The sequence below is a fragment of the Oncorhynchus masou genome, chromosome 12 (genome assembly GCF_036934945.1).
Source record: "Oncorhynchus masou masou isolate Uvic2021 chromosome 12, UVic_Omas_1.1, whole genome shotgun sequence".
Lineage (NCBI taxonomy): Eukaryota > Metazoa > Chordata > Actinopteri > Salmoniformes > Salmonidae > Oncorhynchus > Oncorhynchus masou.
Genome location: NC_088223.1, coordinates 52,675,589 through 52,698,804, shown reverse-complemented (window position 1 = coordinate 52,698,804; position 23,216 = coordinate 52,675,589). Strand labels below are relative to the sequence as shown.

The 23,216-nt window shown below is 46.4% G+C and overlaps 1 protein-coding gene across 2 annotated transcripts in view; it reads left to right on the top strand.

The window, feature by feature from the left end:
- LOC135550379 (neuronal migration protein doublecortin-like) overlaps positions 1-23,216 on the top strand; it is an 82,994-nt gene that overhangs the window by 39,653 nt on the left and 20,125 nt on the right. For both annotated transcript variants that reach the window (XM_064981114.1, XM_064981112.1), the window contains exon 4: positions 15,153-15,255. In XM_064981114.1, coding sequence (XP_064837186.1) covers positions 15,153-15,255 — 103 coding nt within the window. The remainder of the gene's footprint in view (positions 1-15,152; positions 15,256-23,216) is intronic.

The following is a 23,216-nucleotide window of genomic DNA, read 5'->3' as shown; positions in this document are numbered from 1 at the left end:
CGTGTGTGGAGATGAATTAACATGGTTGCCCGGGGCAACAGTAAGGATGGCGTCCAGGCAGAGAAGTAGTACCTCAGGGCTCATCATTTGTTCATTCATTCATTTCCGGGCCAAAAGAGATATGGGAATAAATGCATTCAAGACAAACCCCCGTGGCGGTTGTACAAGAAGATTCCAGAGTGGGGATTGGGGGGAATGCTTCCTGCTGCTTGTCAGATCTGGCACAAAAACCAAGGTCATAGTCAAGGAACTGGTGTTCAGCTATTATCTGGCATGAAATCCTAATGCTTTAGTCTGATGTCTGAAGTCTTTGTTTCTCAGAGGAAAATGGTAAGAAAGGTGGTTAACTCTGTATTGATGTGTATAGATATATTGGAATTCTATGCTGTTGCTAGGTGGTTTTTTATTTGAAACCATTTGGCATTGGTCCTGACTTATAATTAATAGTCCAATTATGGACCTTTTTCTGCAGTACCTGTTTTTTTAAATACATCGCCCATTTTCAGCAGTCAAACCTGGAAGTGATACCCCGAGCTGCTATCTGAACAATTAGGGAGGCATATATTTTCTGTTGTTCTTATTGGCTTGCATAACATGAGTCCTATCATACCGACAAAAATCCACAACGTTCAACCACAGAATGAGGATACACTATCGGACGTTTGTGTCATTCCTGCTACAGTATATGAGCTCTCTTCTTGGGGGTGATCTATAGCACCTTCTCGTAGCCGTGCCTCTAGCAACTTTGTGAAAAGGCTGTGAAAATGAATTCCTTAAAAGGCAAAGCGTCTGGGCCGAGGACTAGGTAATTGGGTCATGTTACTCCACTATTTCTTTCGACTGGATATTGGAATGAAAACACATGTTTTTCACTGCCTCAGAGAAATGAGAGCGTTTTTTCCATTGGCTCGAGGGCACTCTCCATTTTTTGTCGTTGTTGATAAAAGTAGTCTAGAGGAATACACAGATTGACTTTATTACTTTACTCACTAATCCACTGCTATCAGATTGTAAAGCATCTGGGACTACGAGCCATTGTTTGGAATTGTGTCATTCAAGAAAAGAGCTTTGAATAATTCAGTTGCTGTAGTTGTGGGGTCCCTGCTTGGCTGCTGGTGCTGGTTGTGGTGGTAGTTTTGGGGGGCCATGTGGCCCTGACAGCTGGTAAAGCAAGGATTAGGGGTGGGCTCTGTGGGGCAGAGGGGCGGGGAGAACCTGGAGTGAGGGAGTGGCCAGGCTCTCAGCAGGACATTCTCTGTAGATCAGAGAGTTAGGGGGGCTGAAAACCCAGACACACTTAACTGTACTTCATATTGGCATAGACTATGCAGTGTAAATACTGTGGATACTGTACTGTGCTACAGAGCATACATGAAGTCTGTGTCGACAAATGTAAATAAACATACATATGTATTGCATATAGAAGATGAATAGATGAATATTGGGACATCTCGAGAGTGAGTCTTGTGTCACCCCACCACTTGTCTGGATACTGTTGCTAGGTGACTCTAGATGACAAGGTGGCCTGACCTTTTCAGACATGATGCTCATCTTCTCCAATATGAATATCCCTCAAGCTGGAATGCCCTTCTTAACTACAGCCATGGCTCTGAGGGACTGTGACATTTCACAATCCAGCTGCAGGTAAGGCCTCTAGACATAGACGATGACTCTCAGAAAAGATGGTTTGTTTACAGTCGCCTTGTCTTTTGACGCGTCTGTCCCAAGAGGTGTGAAGATGATCGTGCGTTCACGCTTTTTGTCAGATTCAGTCACATTTGAATGTTGCCTCTAGTGTGTGTTTTCCAGATTCTCAGCATCCCCTTGTGTTCCAAAAACGCACACAATAAATATGGGCCAATTTATTCCTCAAGGACACACTGAGTTTACGTTTGTTTGATCAACTCTATAAAGAGCGGCTAGATACAGCGGGCCACATGGGACCACATTGCTGTGAGGTAGACTCCAAGAGGAACGCATCCCCACCCCCATCCCAGCCCATCCTACCCCTCCAAACACTGCATCCCTTTCCAGTACTGGGAGAGATGCCGGTGAAAGCAGGAGAGTGTGAGCTCTCTCAACTTCCTCCTGATTTATGGAAATCACAGCTCAAAACACCCTGTGAGTGGCAGCTGATAAGGATCCGTTTAGCATATGTCAGCTTCTCCTTGGCACCCCTGAGAGGCCGAGTACAGGACTAATCATTCTCCGGCTCGCAGCGTTTAACAGGGAGGGGATTAGAAGAAGGAGCTGCTTCAGCACGGGCTCTGTCTCTCTGGGCAGCCTCTGCTCAGCCTCACCCTCTGCTCAGCCTCACCCTCTGCTCAGACTCGGCCTCTGCTCAGCCTCACCCTCTGCTCAGCCTCACCCTCTGCTCAGCCTCTGCTCAGCCTCGGCCTCGGCCTCTGCTCAGCCTCACCCTCTGCTCTGCCTCTGCTCAGCCTCACCCTCTGCTCAGCCTCTGCTCAGCCTCTGTTCAGCCTCTGCTCAGCCTCACCATCTGCTCAGCCTCTGCTCAGCCTCTGCTCAGCCTCACCCTCTGCTCAGCCTCTGCTCAGCCTCACCCTCTGCTCAGCCTCACCCTCTGCTCAGCCTCTGCTCAGCCTCACCCTCTGCTCAGCCTCTGCTCAGCCTCACCCTCTGCTCAGCCTCACCCTCTGCTCAGCCTCTGCTCAGCCTCACCCTCTGCTCAGCCTCACCCTCTGCTCAGCCTCTGCTCAGCCTCTGCTCAGCCTCACCCTCTGCTCAGCCTCTGCTCAGCCTCACCCTCTGCTCAGCCTCACCCTCTGCTCAGCCTCTGCTCAGCCTCACCCTCTGCTCAGCCTCACCCTCTGCTCAGCCTCTGCTCAGCCTCTGCTCAGCCTCACCCTCTGCTCACCCTCTGCTCAGCCTCTGCTCAGCCTCTGCTCAGCCTCACCCTCTGCTCAGCCTCTGCTCAGCCTCACCCTCTGCTCAGCCTCTGGTCAGCCTCTGCTCAGCCTCACCCTCTGCTCAGCCTCACCATCTGCTCAGCCTCTGCTCAGCCTCTGCTCAGCCTCACCCTCTGCTCAGCCTCTGCTCAGCCTCACCCTCTGCTCAGCCTCACCCTCTGCTCAGCCTCACCATCTGCTCAGCCTCTGTTCAGCCTCTGCTCAGCCTCACCATCTGCTCAGCCTCTGCTCAGCCTCTGCTCAGCCTCACCCTCTGCTCAGCCTCTGCTCAGCCTCACCCTCTGCTCACCCTCTGCTCAGCCTCACCCTCTGCTCAGCCTCACCCTCTGCTCAGCCTCTGCTCAGCCTCTGCTCAGCCTCACCCTCTGCTCAGCCTCTGCTCATCCTCAGCCTCTGCTGTAACTAGTCTGCTTTCAATACCCCAGTCAGTCACACTGCATAAAGGCTACAGTCAACAGACTCATTGTTGCCGATTCTCTTCCTTTGAAGAGGTTATTCGTTTTGTCTCAGACCAACGTTGGCACCTAGTGGAAGCCTTGCTGTCTCTGTCCTTGCCCAGGACTTTCTGTTGGTCACTGGTTTCTGTTTAGGAAATACAGGGACATTGATCATCAAGAATTAGAGACCCAGAACCTATCCCATTGCTTTGTTCTTTTCCTCTTTGTCTGGCTTCATAATGTAGATTCAGTAACCAAAGTACAGCCCGCAAAATGCAGTGTGCCTCGCCTGCAGTCAGAGAACAACAAAACCCTGAATTGTTTAATTCATATTCATTGAGATAAAAATGTTTGCTTGCTCAGTTACATCATTTGATTGGGAGATCCTTCCAGTCTTTGTGATTGCAGGGGGGGTAAGGTTGGGGGCAGGTTTATGTATGATGGCTGAATCACATGGTTCTCTCTGAACGACAGGTCAGTGTGGTGGAGGAATATGTCTATGTTGATCTAGCAGACTCCCAGGGGAAACAGCCAGGGGCCAGAACAGGACAAAACTGATTCTAGTGCCATTATAACTGCTATTCATTTCCTCAAGCAGAAGTGCTGTATAGCATGCAGTGCATGGATCAATTGGTAGATTTGTGCTCATGTGCTACGCATATAGATGTCTTCTCATAGCATTACAATAGGAGCCTAGCTGTATGCCGTATAATAGGTTATAGTGAGACGTGTCGCTGGAATATTTAGACCTTATTTGTGTGGTCCACATATCTACCAAACCGTTCATTGTAAAACGAGCATACATCCTCTGTCGCCGTAGCAACGGGGGAAGATGCAATCCTATGCGTTCACCTTTCAGCTGTGTGTGTAGAAGCTGCTGCAGCGCTCTCCACTCGTACATAAAAGGGTTCCCGAAAGGGTACGTCAGCTGTCCCCATAGGAGAACCCTTTTCGGTTCCAAGTGGAAAGGGTTCTACATTGAACCCAAAAGGGTTTTTACCTGGAACCAAAAGGTTTCTACCTGGAACCAATAATGGTTCTTCAAAGGGTTCTCCTATGGGGACAGCCGACGAAGCCTTTTAGGTTATAGAGAGTGTATATAGAGTGTATATAGAGTGTATATAGAGTGTATATAGAGTGTATATAGAGTGTATATAGAGTGTATATAGAGTGTATATAGAGAAACATACAAATCAATAGGAACACCTGCTCTTTCCATGACATAGACTGACCAGGTGAATCCAGGTGAAAGTGATGATCCCTTATTGATGCCTCTTGTTAAATCCACCTCAATCAGTGTAGATGAAGGGGAGGAGACAGGTTAAAGGATGTTTAAGCTTTGAGACAATTGAGACATGGATTGTGTATGTGTGCCATTCAGAGGGTGAGTGGGCGAGACAAAAGATTTAAGTGCATTTTAACTGGGTATGGTAGTAGGTGCCAGGCACACCGGTTTGAGTGTGTCAAGAACTGCAATGCTTCTTGGTTTTTCACACTCAACAGTTTCCTGTGTGTATCAAGAATTGTCCACCACACAAAGGACATCCAGGCAACTTGACTCAACTCTGGGAAGCATTGGAGTCAACATGGGCCAGCATCCCTGCGGAACGCTTTCAACACCTTGTAGAGTCCAGGCCCCAACGAATTGAGGCTGTTCTGAGGGCAAAAGGGGGTGCAGCTCAATATTAGGAAGGTGCTCTTCATGTTTGATACACTCAATGTATACAGTAGTGTTTTGAGCCTAACACCCCAAACTGAAACACTATCACCTGATCTGTGATAGAAAGGACTAGAGCTAGTCTATGAACACCCATGGGCCAGCATCCCTGCGGAACGCTTTCAACACCTTGTAGAGTCCAGGCCCCAACGAATTGAGGCTGTTCTGAGGGCAAAAGGGGGTGCAGCTCAATATTAGGAAGGTGCTCTTCATGTTTGATACACTCAATGTATACAGTAGTGTTTTGAGCCTAACACCCCAAACTGAAACACTATCACCTGATCTGTGATAGAAAGGACTAGAGCTAGTCTATGAACACCCCTGGGTGTGCCTCCACCAGTGCTATGTATTCATGGATGCCAAGGAATGCCAATTTTCCTTCAATTCACAAGAGGCTGAATGTATCTCATCTGAGTGAGCGAAACAGCGCCCCTCTGTCTCTGTATGTGCAGCTCATTTATCTGATGCTGTCTGGTCCTGAAGAGTATAACATTGTTGCCTCCCATAGCATTGAATGCAAGGGAAGCCAGTGAGCATTTGGCCTCCCTTGATTAAAAAAGTATAAAATAATAGCCAATCAGAGTTGAGCTATACTGAGTGAGCTCAAATGTGAATGGTCCAAAACAAAGTGTCAAGGGAAGCGTGACTCCCATCAAATCGCATTGAGAGCATACGTCATAGACTGAAACAACTTGAATAGTTGCATCTTGTTGTGTTGTTGTCCTCTTGCTGGCTGGCTAAAATTGGACCTTTCCTAAATTAGCCATGGATGAAGATATGCATTTGGACCTGTGGTTTTACTTAATTCTCCGTACTGGCCAATTATTATAACAGTGATTCTGATCCAACCATTAATTCATACATTGTTGTGCTCATGGACTGAGAGGATGCATGATCAGTATGTAGCTACATGTAGAAGGCTAATGGTAACTAGCTAAAGTTGCGCATGAAAGGAAGTTAGGCTAGTGAGCAGGCAGTTTAGCCAGGTAGCCTAGGACAACAAAACATAAAGGTGTGTACTGCATGGCAGAGTGATAGACCGTTTCATCAACATGAAAGAGAGGAGGATGGCATTGGTGGCATTGGTGAGTCACACACACACACACACACACACACACACACACACACACACACACACACACACACACACACACACACACACACACACACACACACACACACACACACACACACACACACACACACACACAAATCAGTACCATGGATATCCACATCGTATTTAGCTTACATTGACCAAATTGTTTTTGGTATCTTTTAGTTGTCGCTGTATTCAACTAAGCAGGGGTGATTTGATGATGTTGAAATGTTGAAGTTGAAATGGTGCTGGAATAGTGGAGGCAGCTCCTGTTTTCTTTGCGACTTGCGGTAACTGTGGTTCTAAATCAGTAGTTGTTTAGTGGTCCGAAAATGTCGGGAACATTAACTAGCTTGACAATGCTGTTTGTTACATGCAATATGCTTTGTGGACTTAATTGGACAGATGTTGCTCTCCGGTTTTGTGATGAAACAAAGGTGTGGTTGAATTTATTCTGCCACTGTGTCTTCTTATTGTCTCCACCTTAGGCCTATATATCACGGTCGCCAGGCGTGCAGTTTGAACTAACAGGCTATAGAGCAGACAACACAATTATCACAACACATAGGTTGTAATATGGCTTTTTATTCTGGCTAACCCAGGGACTTTACCCGTGCACCACTACTGATCTCCATCGACCGGTTTATACGGTGAAACAATGGACCTGTAACAAGGCTGGCCACCACGTGTGTGCTGTGCTGTGCTGTGTATGACCCCGATCACCCCTCACTCACTATGGGAACTGTCCCAGGACACGCTTGGATAGGATTAGCCAAAAACACTATTTTCTCTCTATGATAATGAGAGCTGATGTTTGGATTACACACATTTTCAGGGCCCACAAGTCATTCACACAGCCAATCAGCGTGCTCGGATGTCGCTGTACCTCTACATCTCAATTAGTGGAGGCATCCTAGACTCCCTGTGTGCCCTCACCCCACCCTACCCCTCACAGAGGCATGGCAGTTGAAAGAGAGGGGGTGGAGGGGTACGGAACAGGGAGCTGTACCCAGGAGAGACGCATCGAGCTGGGATTAGCTCTAATGGGATTACGCTGGTACAGCCATTTTAGCCAGGCAGGTCGGGAGGGAGCAGGCAGATTGGGATGACATCACCTCCTGTACTGTCTGCTGCTTTCTGCCGCTGCATTCTGTCTCCCTGGACCAATGGGGCAGAGGGCTGAGTGCCTGTTAAGACATATTGAAACAACATTTGACTCCAGTGAATCCTCTTAAGGGATATTCTGAAGTGATATTTCACCAAGTGGCCAGTTGTCTCTTAAGACTGAAGAAGATGCGTTGCTGCAATGTGAAGTCTGTGCCCAAGAGATGACCTGCTGAATTCTGGGAAGCCCTCCAGTAGTAAATGTCCTATGGTGTAACCTTGACTGGTCTGCATACTGAAGTCATTGGACTGATCTGCACACTGAAGTCGCCTTGACTGCTGTAGTGGACATACTTTAGTAGTAGGGAGTGAGAATCGCTGTCCAAACCTCCAGACTGGAGATTAAATGGGATGGACAGACCTACACATACAAGGACTGGGAAACTGTAGTCTCGCTCCCTGCACCGTGTGGAGCCTGTGTGTCTGTTTCCATGGTTACCCTGCTCATTGATTTTGTGCTTCCTGCTCAATGTTTTATGAATGCAAGTGGTCTTAAAGCTCCAATGTGTTTCTAGATGAAGTGTAAATGTAATTATGGTAATGTGCCAGTTTGTAGATTGGGGCTGTCTGTCAGAAAGGTATATGGCTGCCCCCCCCCCCCCCCACCCAGTGAACCTCTCCAGTACTCCCCCATTTGTAGAGGAGAGGGGGGATGCAGGCACAGGCATTATTGGTGCAGTGCTTCATCACTCAGAGAACAAACACACACACACACACACACACACATACATACATACATACACACATGTTTGTGTTACTATCCTTGTGAGGACCAACAAATGTATTCCCATTCAAATCCTATTTTCCCTAACCCTTAATTCAAAACCCCTAACCCTAACACTAAACCTAACCTTAACTCCTAACCCTAATCCTAACCCCTAACCCTAACCTTAATTCTTACCGTAACCCTAATTGCAACCCAAAGCCTAACCCCTAAACCGACGGACCGCCGTCATTTCCCCATTTTACTATCCTTGTGAGGACTTCTGCTCCGCACAAGGATAGTAAAACCACACACACACACACACACACACACACACACACACACACACACACACACACACACACACACACACACACACACACACACACACACACACACACACACACACACACACACACACACACACACACACACTGAGCTGCTGTATAACTCCTCCACTGTGTTCAATGTTAGGAGCAGTATCCAGACTTTCATATGGTCATACCGTCCTTCTCTCATCCTGGGATTTACGCTATTACCAGCTTAGTACACTAGGGGGTGCCAAAAATCTGCAAGGAAGACCATTGGGTGTTTTCATGGAATTTTCATGGAGGCTGCTAGCTAAATATCCTAACGAGCGCAAAACAAAATATATGAATTGCAAAGACAGGCAATCCAGCTCATGAAGTTATACATATTGGAGCTACCGAATGTTTTGAGTTTGGACATTTACAAGCGAATGTGAATGAGAGGCATTGTGCAATTGAACAAAGTCTTGATGCATGCATGTGTGAAGAAACATCAGTATTGGCTCTGGAGCACCATGTGTACACGCTGTGTCTGTGTGGAGTCTGGAGTTGCTAGGGCAACAGGCCTGCCTGCTCTGCTCAGAGAAGAAATCTAAAGATAGCAGCGGCAGCTATATAGATAACTCATCCAAAGGGCTTTGACGTCTCAGACACAGCAGAAAGTTAACACAGTATGACGCCCCTTATCACCTTATTAATTCAAATCAAATCAAAAATCTAATTTTATTTGTCACATGCGCCGAATTATTTGTCACACGTGTTGTTGTTACCGTGAAATGCTCACTTACGAGCCCTTAACCATTCAGCCACTTATTTAGATAACTAGCAAGTTAAACTTAACGCAGCATTTATCGTTTTTTTACCCAGGAAAGAAAAAAAGCACAAGAAATATATTTGCTGCATTTTGTAAACGCAGATCTAAAATGCTTCTTATTGTAATTTCTGCTCGGCGTCAGACAAATGTTGTTCTTCAGTTGCACTTCTCCATTCGGACGAGAATTCACATTAGCAAATGTAGCTGGCTACATTCTTTCTATGATAAACATTAGAAATTTGATGGTGATGCATAATGTTTCGCAAAAAAACCTACTTTGCTCTTTTATTGTAAGCTCATGATCAATTCGGATCAATTTGATGTTATTTTAATGGACACAAAATGTGTTTTTCTATCAAAAACAAGGACATTTCTAAGTGACCCCAAACTTTTGAACGGTAGTGTAATTTCTGTGAAGGTAAACTATAGTGGCACGTCCCTGATCACTCTATTGAAGCAAAAAAAAAAAACAACACTAAACATTCAATATAAAATGGGACCTCTGCCAACACAAGGCTGGACTCGCCGACTCCCTCTTTCTCCCGTTGTGCTATTTACAAACAAACACGTGACTGGCTCCACTGTTCTGGGGAACTATGGTAAGCATCATAATGGAAAGTAATGTGACAGGTGAAATGAAGGAAGCGATCTGCTTCATCTCCTAACATATTGCACACGTTGACTGCAGGTATTTCCTTAAAAAGTAGCTACAAATATGACAGTTTATTGAAAAACTTCAAAGAAATATTTTCAACAGTGTTTTAAAACCATCCCGTGGCTATTTCCAAACACCCCGGTATACGGTAGGCTACAGGATTAACCCATTAGGTGCTAATTCACCCATCCCTCTGAAATGGAGGTCTTAAATTACAGTGTCAGCTACTAATCCAACTGCACAGACCAATGATAGAGTAGGAAGAAAGGACTTGGGCCAATAGAAGAGTAAGTAAGGCGTGTCTGCAATTGCATGAACTCAGACATAATGCATTGCCATCAACCTGTCATCTCACATCATCAGTTTTAAACTTCCTTTCCTCTTCAGCTTCGATCCCTCCCTCTCTGAGTGGTGTGGTGATATGTCAGTACTGCCGCTGAGGACTGCTTTTGTGTGTTCCTCTGTTCAGGCTACAGTCTCTGTCTTCTTTTTTTAGATGGTGTCTGATATTGTTTGTTGGTGACCTAGCTCTAGACAGTCTCTGGCTCAAGCTCTGTGTGTGTGTCTACTGTGCTGGTGGCGAGTCTGACAGGCTCATCCACGTTTGAAGGTCACCCCCTCCTCCCTGGTCCATTTTTGTGGGGCGCTCTCTCTCTCCCATCCACTCAGATCACATCACATCACCACTGTCTGCTGCCCTGTCAGCAACAGCCTCATCCTACAGCACTACTGTGCTCCTGAACCATTCACTCTCACTGCGTGGCAATGCGACCCTTGCCCTGCAAGGAGAAAGCCCTAAGCAAAGCCATTAATATAGATGTAGAGATGTGATATCTGGAGAATCATCTCTCTCAGACCCACTATTATCCTTGGAATAGGAGGGTTTATGAACAGATTTAGCTGGATGTCAGGGTATATTTAGATATGATTTAGTATCAATGCATTTATACTACACCGTAAGTACATAAACAGCAGTTGGGATGTATTGACTTGAAAAAGATCACAACTGCAATCTCTCTGGATAAGTACTTTAATTAATAAGAGTCAAGAGAAAACAAAAGTATGGCTGAAATGACCCATATAGTATCTACAAATAGAAATTTGATCTTAGTGTATGTAAGTGTACACCGTGTCTCTGATTGGCCCCTGTCCTCCTCATAAGTAGTGAGATGTATTGGCTGGCTGTGGTGTCTGCCTGGCTGACGGTTGTGAATGGCTGGCTGGTCGGTGTAAGCTGTGGTATCTGCAGGGCTGAGGGATGTGATTGGTTGGCTGGTCAGTGTAAGCTGTGGTGTCTGCCTGGCTGACGGTTGTGAATGGCTGGCTGGTCGGTGTAAGCTGTGGTATCTGCAGGGCTGAGGGATGTGATTGGTTGGCTGGTCAGTGTAAGCTGTGGTATCTGCAGGGCTGAGGGTTGTGATTGGTTGGCTGGTCAGTGTAAGCTGTGGTATCTGCAGGGCTGAGGGTTGTGATTGGTTGGCTGGTCAGTGTAAGCTGTGGTATCTGCAGGGCTGAGGGGTGACAGGAGTTGACAGAAAAGGGTCAGTGGACCCACCTTACCTTGGCTAGCGTGACACAGGTCCTTATATGAGCTGGTGGAAGCCAGACCAATCAGGATTAACCTGGTGTACAGGCATCTTGTAATTCTCTCTGCTGTCTCGGACCTGATCTGCTTCGACTCCCATCAACACCATCTCTCTCTCTTTCTATCGCTCTCTCGCTCTTTCTCTCTCTGTAAGACATCTTTAGCAAAACAGGATGGAGGACAGGTCAAGCAAGTGGGCAAAACTAGTTGTAGTGACGTCATAATGACCGTTTTGCCAAAATGGGAAGTCCGACCTGCTTTGGGTTAGTGCTATCTGGCACCCTTGAGACATCCCTAGCCGAAAACCTAACCCTAACTTTAAACCCTACCCTTACTCTAACCCTAACTTTAAACCCTACCCTTACCCTAACCTTAACGCCTACCTTTACCTTTACCCTAACCATAACCCTTACCTAACCCTAACCTTAACCCTTACCTAACCCTAACCTTAACCCTTACCTTAACCATTTAACCATTAAACTTCAAAGGGGTAGGGACCTCCCAAGGATCCCAGATAGCAAGGACCCTGACTTTGTCCCCAGGTCCTCCTTCACTCCTGGTGCCTGTCCCTTTCTCTCTTCTAATGTTTCTCTACCTCTACTAACTGTCCCTGTCCCTCCTGAACCTTCCTAGGCCCTGTGTGTCACAGTAGCAGTGCTGTCAGATCAGACAGGCATCTTCATAATCAGGAGCTCTGCAATCAATTAGCTCTATGCATTTGTCAGCACAAATCCACACACAGAGTGGCTGTCACACTGGATGACATGACAGTTCCTCTAGTGTAAAGCGCACTGGTGTGCTGAGCGGGCTGTCAATAGCACTTTACAGCAGTGGCTGCACTCATGTCTGAGCACAGACATAAACATTCAGTTGTATTAGGTGATGAAGTAGTGCTTTTCAATAGTAGGACAGACTTACTTCCCTGGTGGTAATAGTAGTACCGTATGACCTGATCTCTGGAAAGAAAAGGCTGACTATATGGGTATTGTATTTCCATTACTGCAGCAACCCAGTAATACGCTTAATATGTTTTCTATTCATCCCACATCCACACACCACAGCTGGTTTCCAAGAGGCTTCTCGCTGGCTATGAGTTCCAATGTTTTTCTCAGAAATTCCTTCACAAAATAACAGTGTCCAGGATCTTATTGTGTCCAGGATCTTATCGTGTCCAGGATCTTATCGTGTCCAGGATCTTATCGTGTCCAGGATCTTATCATGTCCAGAATCTTATCTTGTCCAGGATCTTATCGTGTCCAGGATCTTATCGTGTCCAGGATCCTATCATGTCCAGGATCTTATAAGGTCCATGATCTTATCATGTCCAGAATCTTATCTTGTCCAGGATCTTATCGTGTCCAGGATCTTATCGTGTCCAGGATCTTATGAGGTCCAGGATCTTATCCAGGATGTCCAGGATCTTATCGTGTCCAGAATCTTATCGTGTCCAGGATCTTATCTTATCGTGTCCAGGATGTCCAGGATCTTATCGTGTCCAGGATCTTATCATGTCCAGAATCTTATCTTGTCCAGGATCTTATCGTGTCCAGGATCTTATCGTGTCCAGGATCTTATGAGGTCCAGGATCTTATCAGGTCTATGATATCATGTCCAGGATCTTATCATGTCCAGGATCACTAATTGTATTGATGATCTGATTTCATATATGGACCTGTCATTCTAAAGTAGATAGATAAATAAATACATTGAATTGTACTAATGTTGACCATCACTGCATAAAGTGGTATATGAAAAGCTGAGTTTCTACAGACCATTATATTTTCACTAAATGTTTCTCAGTCTTCTAAGCAGTTCTACAGTATTGCTCCTTTCTTCAGTCTGTTGTATTGTCATCACTCTAATGACCTCTGCCTCGTCCTGACCCTAAACAAAAGTATGGGGGTTGGGTGTGGGGGATGGACAGAGAGAGACTGTTATGAACCATAGTCAAGTTTGGCCTCCCTCATAGGGCCCTGTATCCTGCTTAGCCCCCTCGGCCCCCCTCATTAGCAGTGTAGCTAGGGAGCCCAGCCAGCCTTGATGGGCTGTTGTCATCAGAGGGATTGACACACAGACCCCCCAGAGACCACCAAAGACCTCATTTACATCCCCTCTCCATTAGCACCACCTAGAGATGTGGTGGGGGCTGGGTGGAGGGCTGGCATACCCCATCACGCTTCCCATCTGACACATGATTGACAGCCCGAGAGGCATCCTTAAAATCTCCCCATTATAGCTACATTCCTGCTAAATTCCACACGGCAATTGTAGGCTTGAAGATAATAAAACATAATAAAAACAAACATTTTACGCCCACAATATTGACTGTTTAATGATACACTGAAAGACTGGGTGAGTTAATTAGTGGTCTACAATGAAAAAGCAATAAGAATGGGATTATATATAGTAATTTCATCACTAGGGTTGGACCCTAGGGATATGTGCCACTCCTGCCCTCTGTCTATGGCCTGGACCCGAGGGACATGGAGGAGGTACAGCTGGCAGACGCCATACAGACCAGACACTCCTCCAGTAGCGACAAGCATCAAGGCAGCTGCTGGGGCGGGGTGCTCCAGAATTAGCATCAGCTCATAGTTTAGAAGTGTGTCACAAAGAAGGTTGTGATGTGATGTATCCTGGGTATTACCCTCCAGATTCTGAACCTCGGGGGTGTGGCCTGGCCCCCTGGACGACTGTCAACCGGGAGACTAGAGAGGAAGACTGTGTTTTGAATGTGAGGCGGGGGAGGGCCTAATAAACCTGCTAGTTCCAGTAACAGGGCTTTTCTATTGGAGGGTCATCAGTGAAAGGGGGGTGTGGCCCGAGACATCTGTCCAGTAAGTAGCTTCTGACGTGAACAGCTGCAGTGAAGGGGATCAGACCCCTTAGAGGACTGGGTGAAACTGAGCTCTGTGATACACAATTATTAGTCATTATTAAAGACTCAGTAAAGTTGGACCGTGTGTGATTGGGACATGTTTGGCTCTAGTAGCCATGCTAACGTGCCAAGAGTACTCAATACAACCAGCTTTCTTTCGTTGGCTGAATACAACCGATTGTAGGAGAGTTTTTGTCTGCTGTTGGACTCCATCAAAAGCTGAAGGGAGGTCTGACTCATTCGATGAAATCTTAGATAAGTTCACCTTTGTCTCCTTATACTAAAACTGTCCGTTCATCCTAATAATAGCTCTTTATGTAAAGCAGGATGTTGCAGTCATATTATCTCCCCTGTCTTAGTCCTTTACTAGCCACCGATTTTTCTAGTCAACAACCATCTCTAATTTAAGCGGTATTAAACCCAGGATTGTAGATAATTCTACGAGCTAGCCCCGCAGCTATTCACTAATCTCAAACCTCGCACAATCATGGGCAACGTTTTGTCGTGGTTGAATGCACGTGTATTATCTTTTTTAATTAACACACAATCAGCATTTTAAAAGCAGTTTAGCGAACTTGAGAATGTTAATGCAGTATAAGACCCTCTATGTGGGGCACACACTGGCTGCTGAATTTCTTTGCTCTATCTGTGTGTTGTTATTACTGTAATGCTGTTAGTGACATGATGTGACCTGGAGAAAAGTGCAGAGTGAAGGAGGTGGTAGTGCTGAGATGTCAGACTGGTCAGAGTCAAAGATTAATGTATTTTATATCTGATATGTCATGTTAAGATCCCACTGAATTGTATGTATGCATTGTCGCAGAGCTGCATTCTCACATGGTCCTGTATTTCTCTGCTCCACCAGGTCACCTGTCTTCAGGATTTCTTTGGTGATGATGATGTCTTCATTGCCTGTGGCCCAGAGAAGTTCCGCTACGCCCAGGATGACTTCTCCCTGGATGAGAATGGTGAGAGCAGCCACACCACTAGTAACCTACTACACCACTGGAACACCACTAGTCACCTACTACACCACTGTAACACCACTAGTAACCTACTACACCACTGTAACACCACTAGTAACCTACTACACCACTGTAACACCACTAGTCACCTACTACACCACTGTAACACCACTAGTAACCTCACACTACCACCACTAGTAACCTACTACACCACTGTAACACCACTAGTAACCTACTACACCACTTTAACACCACTAGTAAACTACTACACCACTGTAACACCACTAGTAACCTACTATACCACTGTAACACCACTAGTAACCTACTACACCACTGTAACACCACTAGTAACCTACTACACCACTGTAACACCACTAGTCACCTTCTACACCACTGTAAATACACTAGTAACCTACTACACCACTGTAACACCACTAGTAACCTACTGCACCACTGTAAATCCACTAGTAACCTACTACACCACTGGAACACCACTAGTCACCTACTACACCACTTTAACACCACTAGTAACCTACTACACACTGGAACACCACTAGTCACCTACTACACCACTGTAACACCACTAGTAACCTACTACACCACTGTAACACCACTAGTAACCTACTACACCACTGGAACACCACTAGTCACCTACTACACCACTGTAACACCACTAGTAACCTACTACACCACTGTAACACCACTAGTAACCTACTACACCACTGTAACACCACTAGTAACCTACTACACCACTTTAACACCACTAGTAAACTTCTACACCAACACCAACACCACTAGTAACCTACTACACCACTGTAACACCACTAGTAACCTACTACACCACTGTAACACTAGTCACTAGTAAATACACTACCTACTACCACTGTAACACCACTAGTAACCTACTGCACCACTGTAAATCCACTAGTAACCTACTACACCACTGGAACACCACTAGTCACCTACTACACCACTATAAATCCACTAGTAACCTACTACACCACTGTAACACCACTAGTAACCTACCACACCACTTTAACACCACTAGTAACCTACTGCACCACTGTAACACCACTAGTAACCTACTACACACTTGTAACACCACTAGTAACCTACTACACCACTAGTAACACCACTTTACCACCACTAGTAACCTACTACACCACTGTAACACCACTAGTAACCTACTACACCACTGTAACACCACTAGTAACCTACTACACCACTGTAACACCACTAGTCACCTACTACACCACTGTAACACCACTAGTAACCTACTACTTTACCACTAGTAACCTTCTACACCACTGTAACACCACTAGTAACCTACTATACCACTGTAACACCACTAGTAACCTACTACACCACTGTAACACCACTAGTAACCTACTACACTGGAACACTACTAGTCACCTACTACACCACTGTAACACCACTAGTAACCTACTGCACCACTAACACCACTGTAACACTGTAACACCACTAGTAACCTACTGCACCACTTTAACACCACTAGTAACCTACTACACCACTGGAACACCACTAGTCACCTACTACACCACTGTAAATCCACTAGTAACCTACTACACCACTGTAACACCACTAGTAACCTACTACACCACTGTAACACCACTAGTAACCTACCACACCACTTTAACACCACTAGTAACCTACTGCACCACTTTAACACCACTAGTAACCTACTACACCACTGGAACACCACTAGTCACCTACTACACCACTGTAACACCACTAGTAACCTACTACACCACTGTAACACCACTAGTAACCTACTACACCACTGTAACACCACTAGTAACCTACTACACCACTTTAACACCACTAGTAACCTACTACACCACTGTAACACCACTAGTCACCTACACCACTGTAACACCACTAACCTACTACACCACTGTAACACCACTAGTAACCTACTACACCACTGTAACACCACCTACTACACCACTGTAAATCCACTAGTAACCTACTACACCACTGTAAATCCACTAGTAACCTACTACACCACTGTAACACCACTAGTCACCTACTACACCACTGTAAATCCACTAGTAACCTACTACACCACTGTAACACCACTAGAAACCTACTACACCACTGTAACACCACTAGTAACCTACTGCACCACTTGTAACACCACTAGTAACCTACTACACCACTGGAACACCACTAGTCACCTACTACACCACTGTAACACCACTAGTAACCTACTACACCACTGTAACACCACTAGTAACCTACTACACCACTGTAACACCACTAGTAACCTACTACACCACTGTAACACCACTAGTAACCTACTGCACCACTTTACCACCACTAGTAACCTACTACACCACTGTAACACCACTAGTAACCTACTACACCACTGTAACACCACTAGTAACCTACTACACCACTGTAACACCACTAGTAACCTACTGCACCACTTTAACACCACTAGTAACCTACTATACCACTTTAACACCACTAACCTACTACACACTGGAACACCACTAGTCACCTACTACACCACCACTGTAACACCACTAGTAACCTACTACACCACTGTAACACCACTAGTAACCTACTACACCACTGTAACACCACTAGTACCTACTACACCACTGTAAATCCACTAGTAACCTACTACACCACTGTAACACCACTTAACCACCACTAGTCACCTACTACACCACTGTAACACCACTAGTAACCTACTGCACCACTGTAGTAACCTACTACACCACACCCACTTCACCTACTACCCACTGTAAACCACTAGTGTAACACCACTAGTAACTACTACCCACTGTAACTTTAACACCACTAGTAACCTACTGCACCACTGTAACACCACAAGTCACCTACTACACCACTGTAAATCCACTAGTAACCTACTACACCACTGTAACACCACTAGTAACCTACTACACCACTGTAACACCACTAGTAACCTACTACACCACTGTAACACCACTAGTCACCTACTACACCACTGTAAATCCACTAGTAACCTACTACACCACTGTAACACCACTAGTCACCTACTGCACCACTGTAAATCCACTAGTACCCTTCTACCCACTACACCTACTACACCACTGTAACATCCACTAGTAACCTACTACACCACTGTAACATCCTACTATACCACTGTAACACCACTAGTAACCTACTACACCACTGTAACACCACTAGTAACCTACTACACCACTGTAACACCACTAGTCACCTACTACACCACTGTAAATCCACTAGTAACCTACTACACCACTGTAACACCACTAGTAACCTACTACACCACTGTAACATCCACTAGTCCCTACTACACCACTGTAACACCACTAGTCACCTACTACACCACTGTAACACCACTAGTCACCTACTACACCACTGTAACACCACTAGTCACCTACTACACCACTGTAACACCACTAGTAACCTACTATACCACTGTAACACCACTAGTAACCTACTACACCACTGTAACACCACTAGTAACCTACTTCACCACTTTACCACCACTAGTAACCTACTACACCACTGTAACACCACTAGTAACCTACTACACCACTGTAACACCACTAGTAACACCACTGTAACACCACTAGTAACCTACTACACCACTGTAACCCACTACTCACACTACACTGTAACACCACTAGTAACCTACTGCACCACTTTAACACCACTGTAACAGTAACCTACTATACCACTGTAACACCACTAACACCACTAGTAACCTACTACACCACTGTAACACCACTAGTCACCTACTACACCACTGTAAATATTCTACTCACCTACTACACCACTGTAAATCCACTAGTAACCTACTACACCACTGTAACGCCACTTGTATCCTACTATACCACTGTAACACCACTAGTAACCTACTACACCACTGTACCACCACTAGTAACCTACTACACCACTGTAACACCCCTAGTAACCTACTACACCACTGTAAATCCACTAGTAACCTACTACACCACTGTAACACCACTAGTCACCTACTACACCACTGTAAATCCACTAGTCCCCTTCTACACCACTGTAACACCACAAGTCACCTACTACACCACTGTAACACCACTTGTCACCCACTACACCACTGTAAATCCACTAGTAACCTAATACACCACTTTAACACCACTAGTAACCTACTACGCCACTGTAACACCACTAGAAACCTACTACACCACTGTAACACCACTAGTAACCTACTACACCACTGTAAATCCACTAGTAACCTACTACACCACTGTAACACCACTAGTAACCTACTACACCACTGTAACACCACTAGTCACCTACTACACCACTGTAACACCACTAGTAACCTACTACACAACTGTAACACTACTAGTAACCTACTACACCACTGTAACACCACTAGTAACCTACTGCACCACTTTACCACCACTAGTAACCTACTACACCACTGTAACACCACTAGTAACCTACTATACCACTGTAACACCACTAGTAACCTACTACACCACTGTAACACCACTAGTAACCTACTACACCACTGTAACACCACTAGTCACCTTCTACACCACTGTAACACCACTAGTAACCTACTGCACCACTTTAACACCACTAGTAAACTTCTACACCACTGTAACACCACTTGTAACCTACTATACCACTGTAACACCACTAGTAACCTTCTACACTACACCACTGTAACACCACTAGTAACCTACTGCACCACTGTAAATCCACTAGTAACCTACTACACCACTGTAACACCACAAGTCACCTACTACACCACTGTAAATCCACTAGTAACCTACTACACCACTGTAACACCACTAGTCACCTACTACACCACTGTAACACCACTAGTAACCTACTACACCACTGTAACACCACTTGTCACCCACTACACCACTGTAAATCCACTAGTAACCTACTACACCACTTTAACACCACTAGTAACCTACTACGCCACTAGTAACACCACTGTAACACCACTACCTACTACACCACTGTAACCTACTACACACCACTGTAACACCACTATTCACCTACTACACCACTGTAAATCCACTAGTAACCTACTACACCACTGTAACACCACTAGTCACCTACTACACCACTGTAACACCACTATTAACCTACTGCACCACTGTAAATCCACTAGTAACCTACTACACCACTGTAACACCACTAGTCACCTACTACACCACTGTAAATCCACTAGTAACCTACTACACCACTGTAACACCACTAGTCACCTACTACACCACTGTAACACCACTAGTCACCTACTACACCACTGTAAAATCACTTGGAACCTACTACACCACTGTAACATCACTAGTAAACTACTACACCACTATAACATCACTGGTTATCTAGTACACCACTGTAACACCACATCATCACCTACTACACAACTGTAACATCACTAGTAACCTACTATACCACTGTAACACCACTAGTAATCTACTACCCCACTATAACACCACTAGTCACCTACTTCACCACTGTAACACCCTTAGTGAAATTCTATTCCATGAGTCACCTACTACACCACTGTAACACCACTGGTAACCTACTACAACACTGTAACATCACTATTAACCTACTACACCACTGTAACACCACTAGTAACCTACTATACTGGTAGTAACCTACTTCACCACTGTAACACCAGTAGTAACCTACTGCATATCTGTAACACCACTAGTAACCTACTACTGTAACGACGTTCTTCGTTTGTCGAAAGAGAGTCGGACCGAAATGCAGCGTGTTGGTTACTCATGTTTATTAATAGAACAAACGACGATACATGAAAAGACAAAAACAACAAACGGAACGTGAAAAAGCTATACAGCCTGTCTGGTGAACACTAACACAGAGACAGGAACAATTACCCACGAAATACAAAGTGAAACCCAGGCTACCTAAATACGGTTCCCAATCAGAGACAACGAGAATCACCTGACTCTGATTGAGAACCGCCTCAGGCAGCCAAACCTATGTAACACACACCCCTAATCAGCTACAATCCCAATAACTAAAAAACCCCACTAAGAATTACAACAAACAATAAACCCATGTCACACCCTGGCCTGACCAACTAATTAACTAAAACACAAAATACTAAGACCAAGGCGTGACAGAACCCCCCCCTAAGGTGCGGACTCCCGAACGCACCTCAAAACCATAGGGAGGGTCCGGGTGGGCGTCTGTCCATGGTGGCGGTTCAGGCTCGGGACGTGGACCCCACTCCATAAATGTCATAGTTCCTCCCCTTCGCGTCCTGGGATAATCTACCTTCGCCGCCGACCATGGCCGAATAGTCCTCACCCAGAACCCCACTGAACTGAGGAGCAGCTCGTGACTGAGGGGCAGCTCGGGACTGAGGCAGCTCGGGACTGAGGGGCAGCTCAGGACTGAGGGGCAGCTCGGAACTAAGGGGCAGCTCGGGACTGAGGGGCAGCTCGGGACTGAGGGGCAGCCCAGCACTGAGAGGCAGCCCAGTACTGAGAAGAAGCCCAGCACTGAGAAGAAGCCCAGTACTGAGATGAAGCCCAGCCAGGCAGTTGAATCCAGCAGATCCTGGCTGACTATCAGATCTGGCAGATCCTGGCTGACTGGCGGATCCTGGCTGACTGGTGGATCCTGGCTGACTGGCGGATCCTGGCTGACTGGCGGATCCTGGCTGACTGGCAGATCCTGGCCGACTGGCGGATCCTGGCTGACTAGCAGATCTGGCAGATCCTGGCTGACTGGCAGATCCTGGCTGACTGGCAGATCCTGGCCGACTGGCGGATCCTGGCTGACTAGCAGATCTGGCAGATCCTGGCTGACTGGCGGATCCTGGCTGACTGGCGGATCTGGAAGAGTCTGGTTGACTGGCAGATCTGGAAGAGTCTGGTTGACTGGCAGATCTGGAAGAGTCTGGCTGAATGGCAGATCTGGAAGAGTCTGGCTGACTGGCAGATCTGGAAGAGTCTGGCTGAATGGCAGATCTGGAAGAGTCTGGCTGAATGGCAGATCTGGAAGAGTCTGGCTGAATGGCAGATCTGGAAGAGTCTGGCTGACTGAATCTGGAAGAGTCAGATCTGGAAGAGTCTGGCTGAATGGCAGATCTGGAAGAGTCTGGCTGAATGGCAGATCTGGAAGAGTCTGGCTGACTGGCAGATTTGGAAGAGTCTGGCTGACTGGCAGATCTGGAAGAGTCTGGCTGACTGGCAGATCTGGAAGAGTCTGGCTGACTGGCAGATCTGGAAGAGTCTCTGGCTGCTGCTCCATGCTGACTGGCGGCTCTGGCTGCTCCATGCTGACTGGCGGCTCTAGCTGCTTCTTGCAGACTGACAGCTCTGACTGTTCCATGCAGACTAACAGCTTTGGCAGCTCCTGTTAGACTGGCAGCTCCTTGCAGACTGGCAGCTCCTTGCAGACTGGCAGCTCCTTGCAGACTGGCAACTCCATGCAGACTGGCAACTCCATGCAGACTGGCAACTCCATGCAGACTGGCAACTCTGGCTGCTCCAAGCAGACTGACAGCTCTGGCTGCCCCATGCAGACTGGCAGCTCTAGCTGCTCCATGCAGGCTGGCAGCTCTGGCTGCTCCATACAGGCAGGAGGCTCCGGCAGCGCTGTAGAGGAGGAAGGCTCTAGAAACGCTGAACAGGCGGGAGACTCCGACAGCGCAGGAGAGGGAGAAAGCGCTGGCTGCGCTGAACAGGCGAGGCGCACTGAAGGCCTGATGCGTGGTGCTGGCACTGGTGGTATTGGACCGAAGACACGCACAGGAAGCCTAGTGCGGGGAGCTGCTACCGGAGGGCTGGGGTGTGGAGGTGGTACTGGATAGAGGACACGCACAGGAAGCCTGGTGCGGGGTGCTACCATCGGAGGACTGGTGTGTGAAGGTGGCACAGGATGGACTGGACCGTGAAGGTGTACTGGAGAGCCTGAGAGCAGGACTGGCACAGGACGTG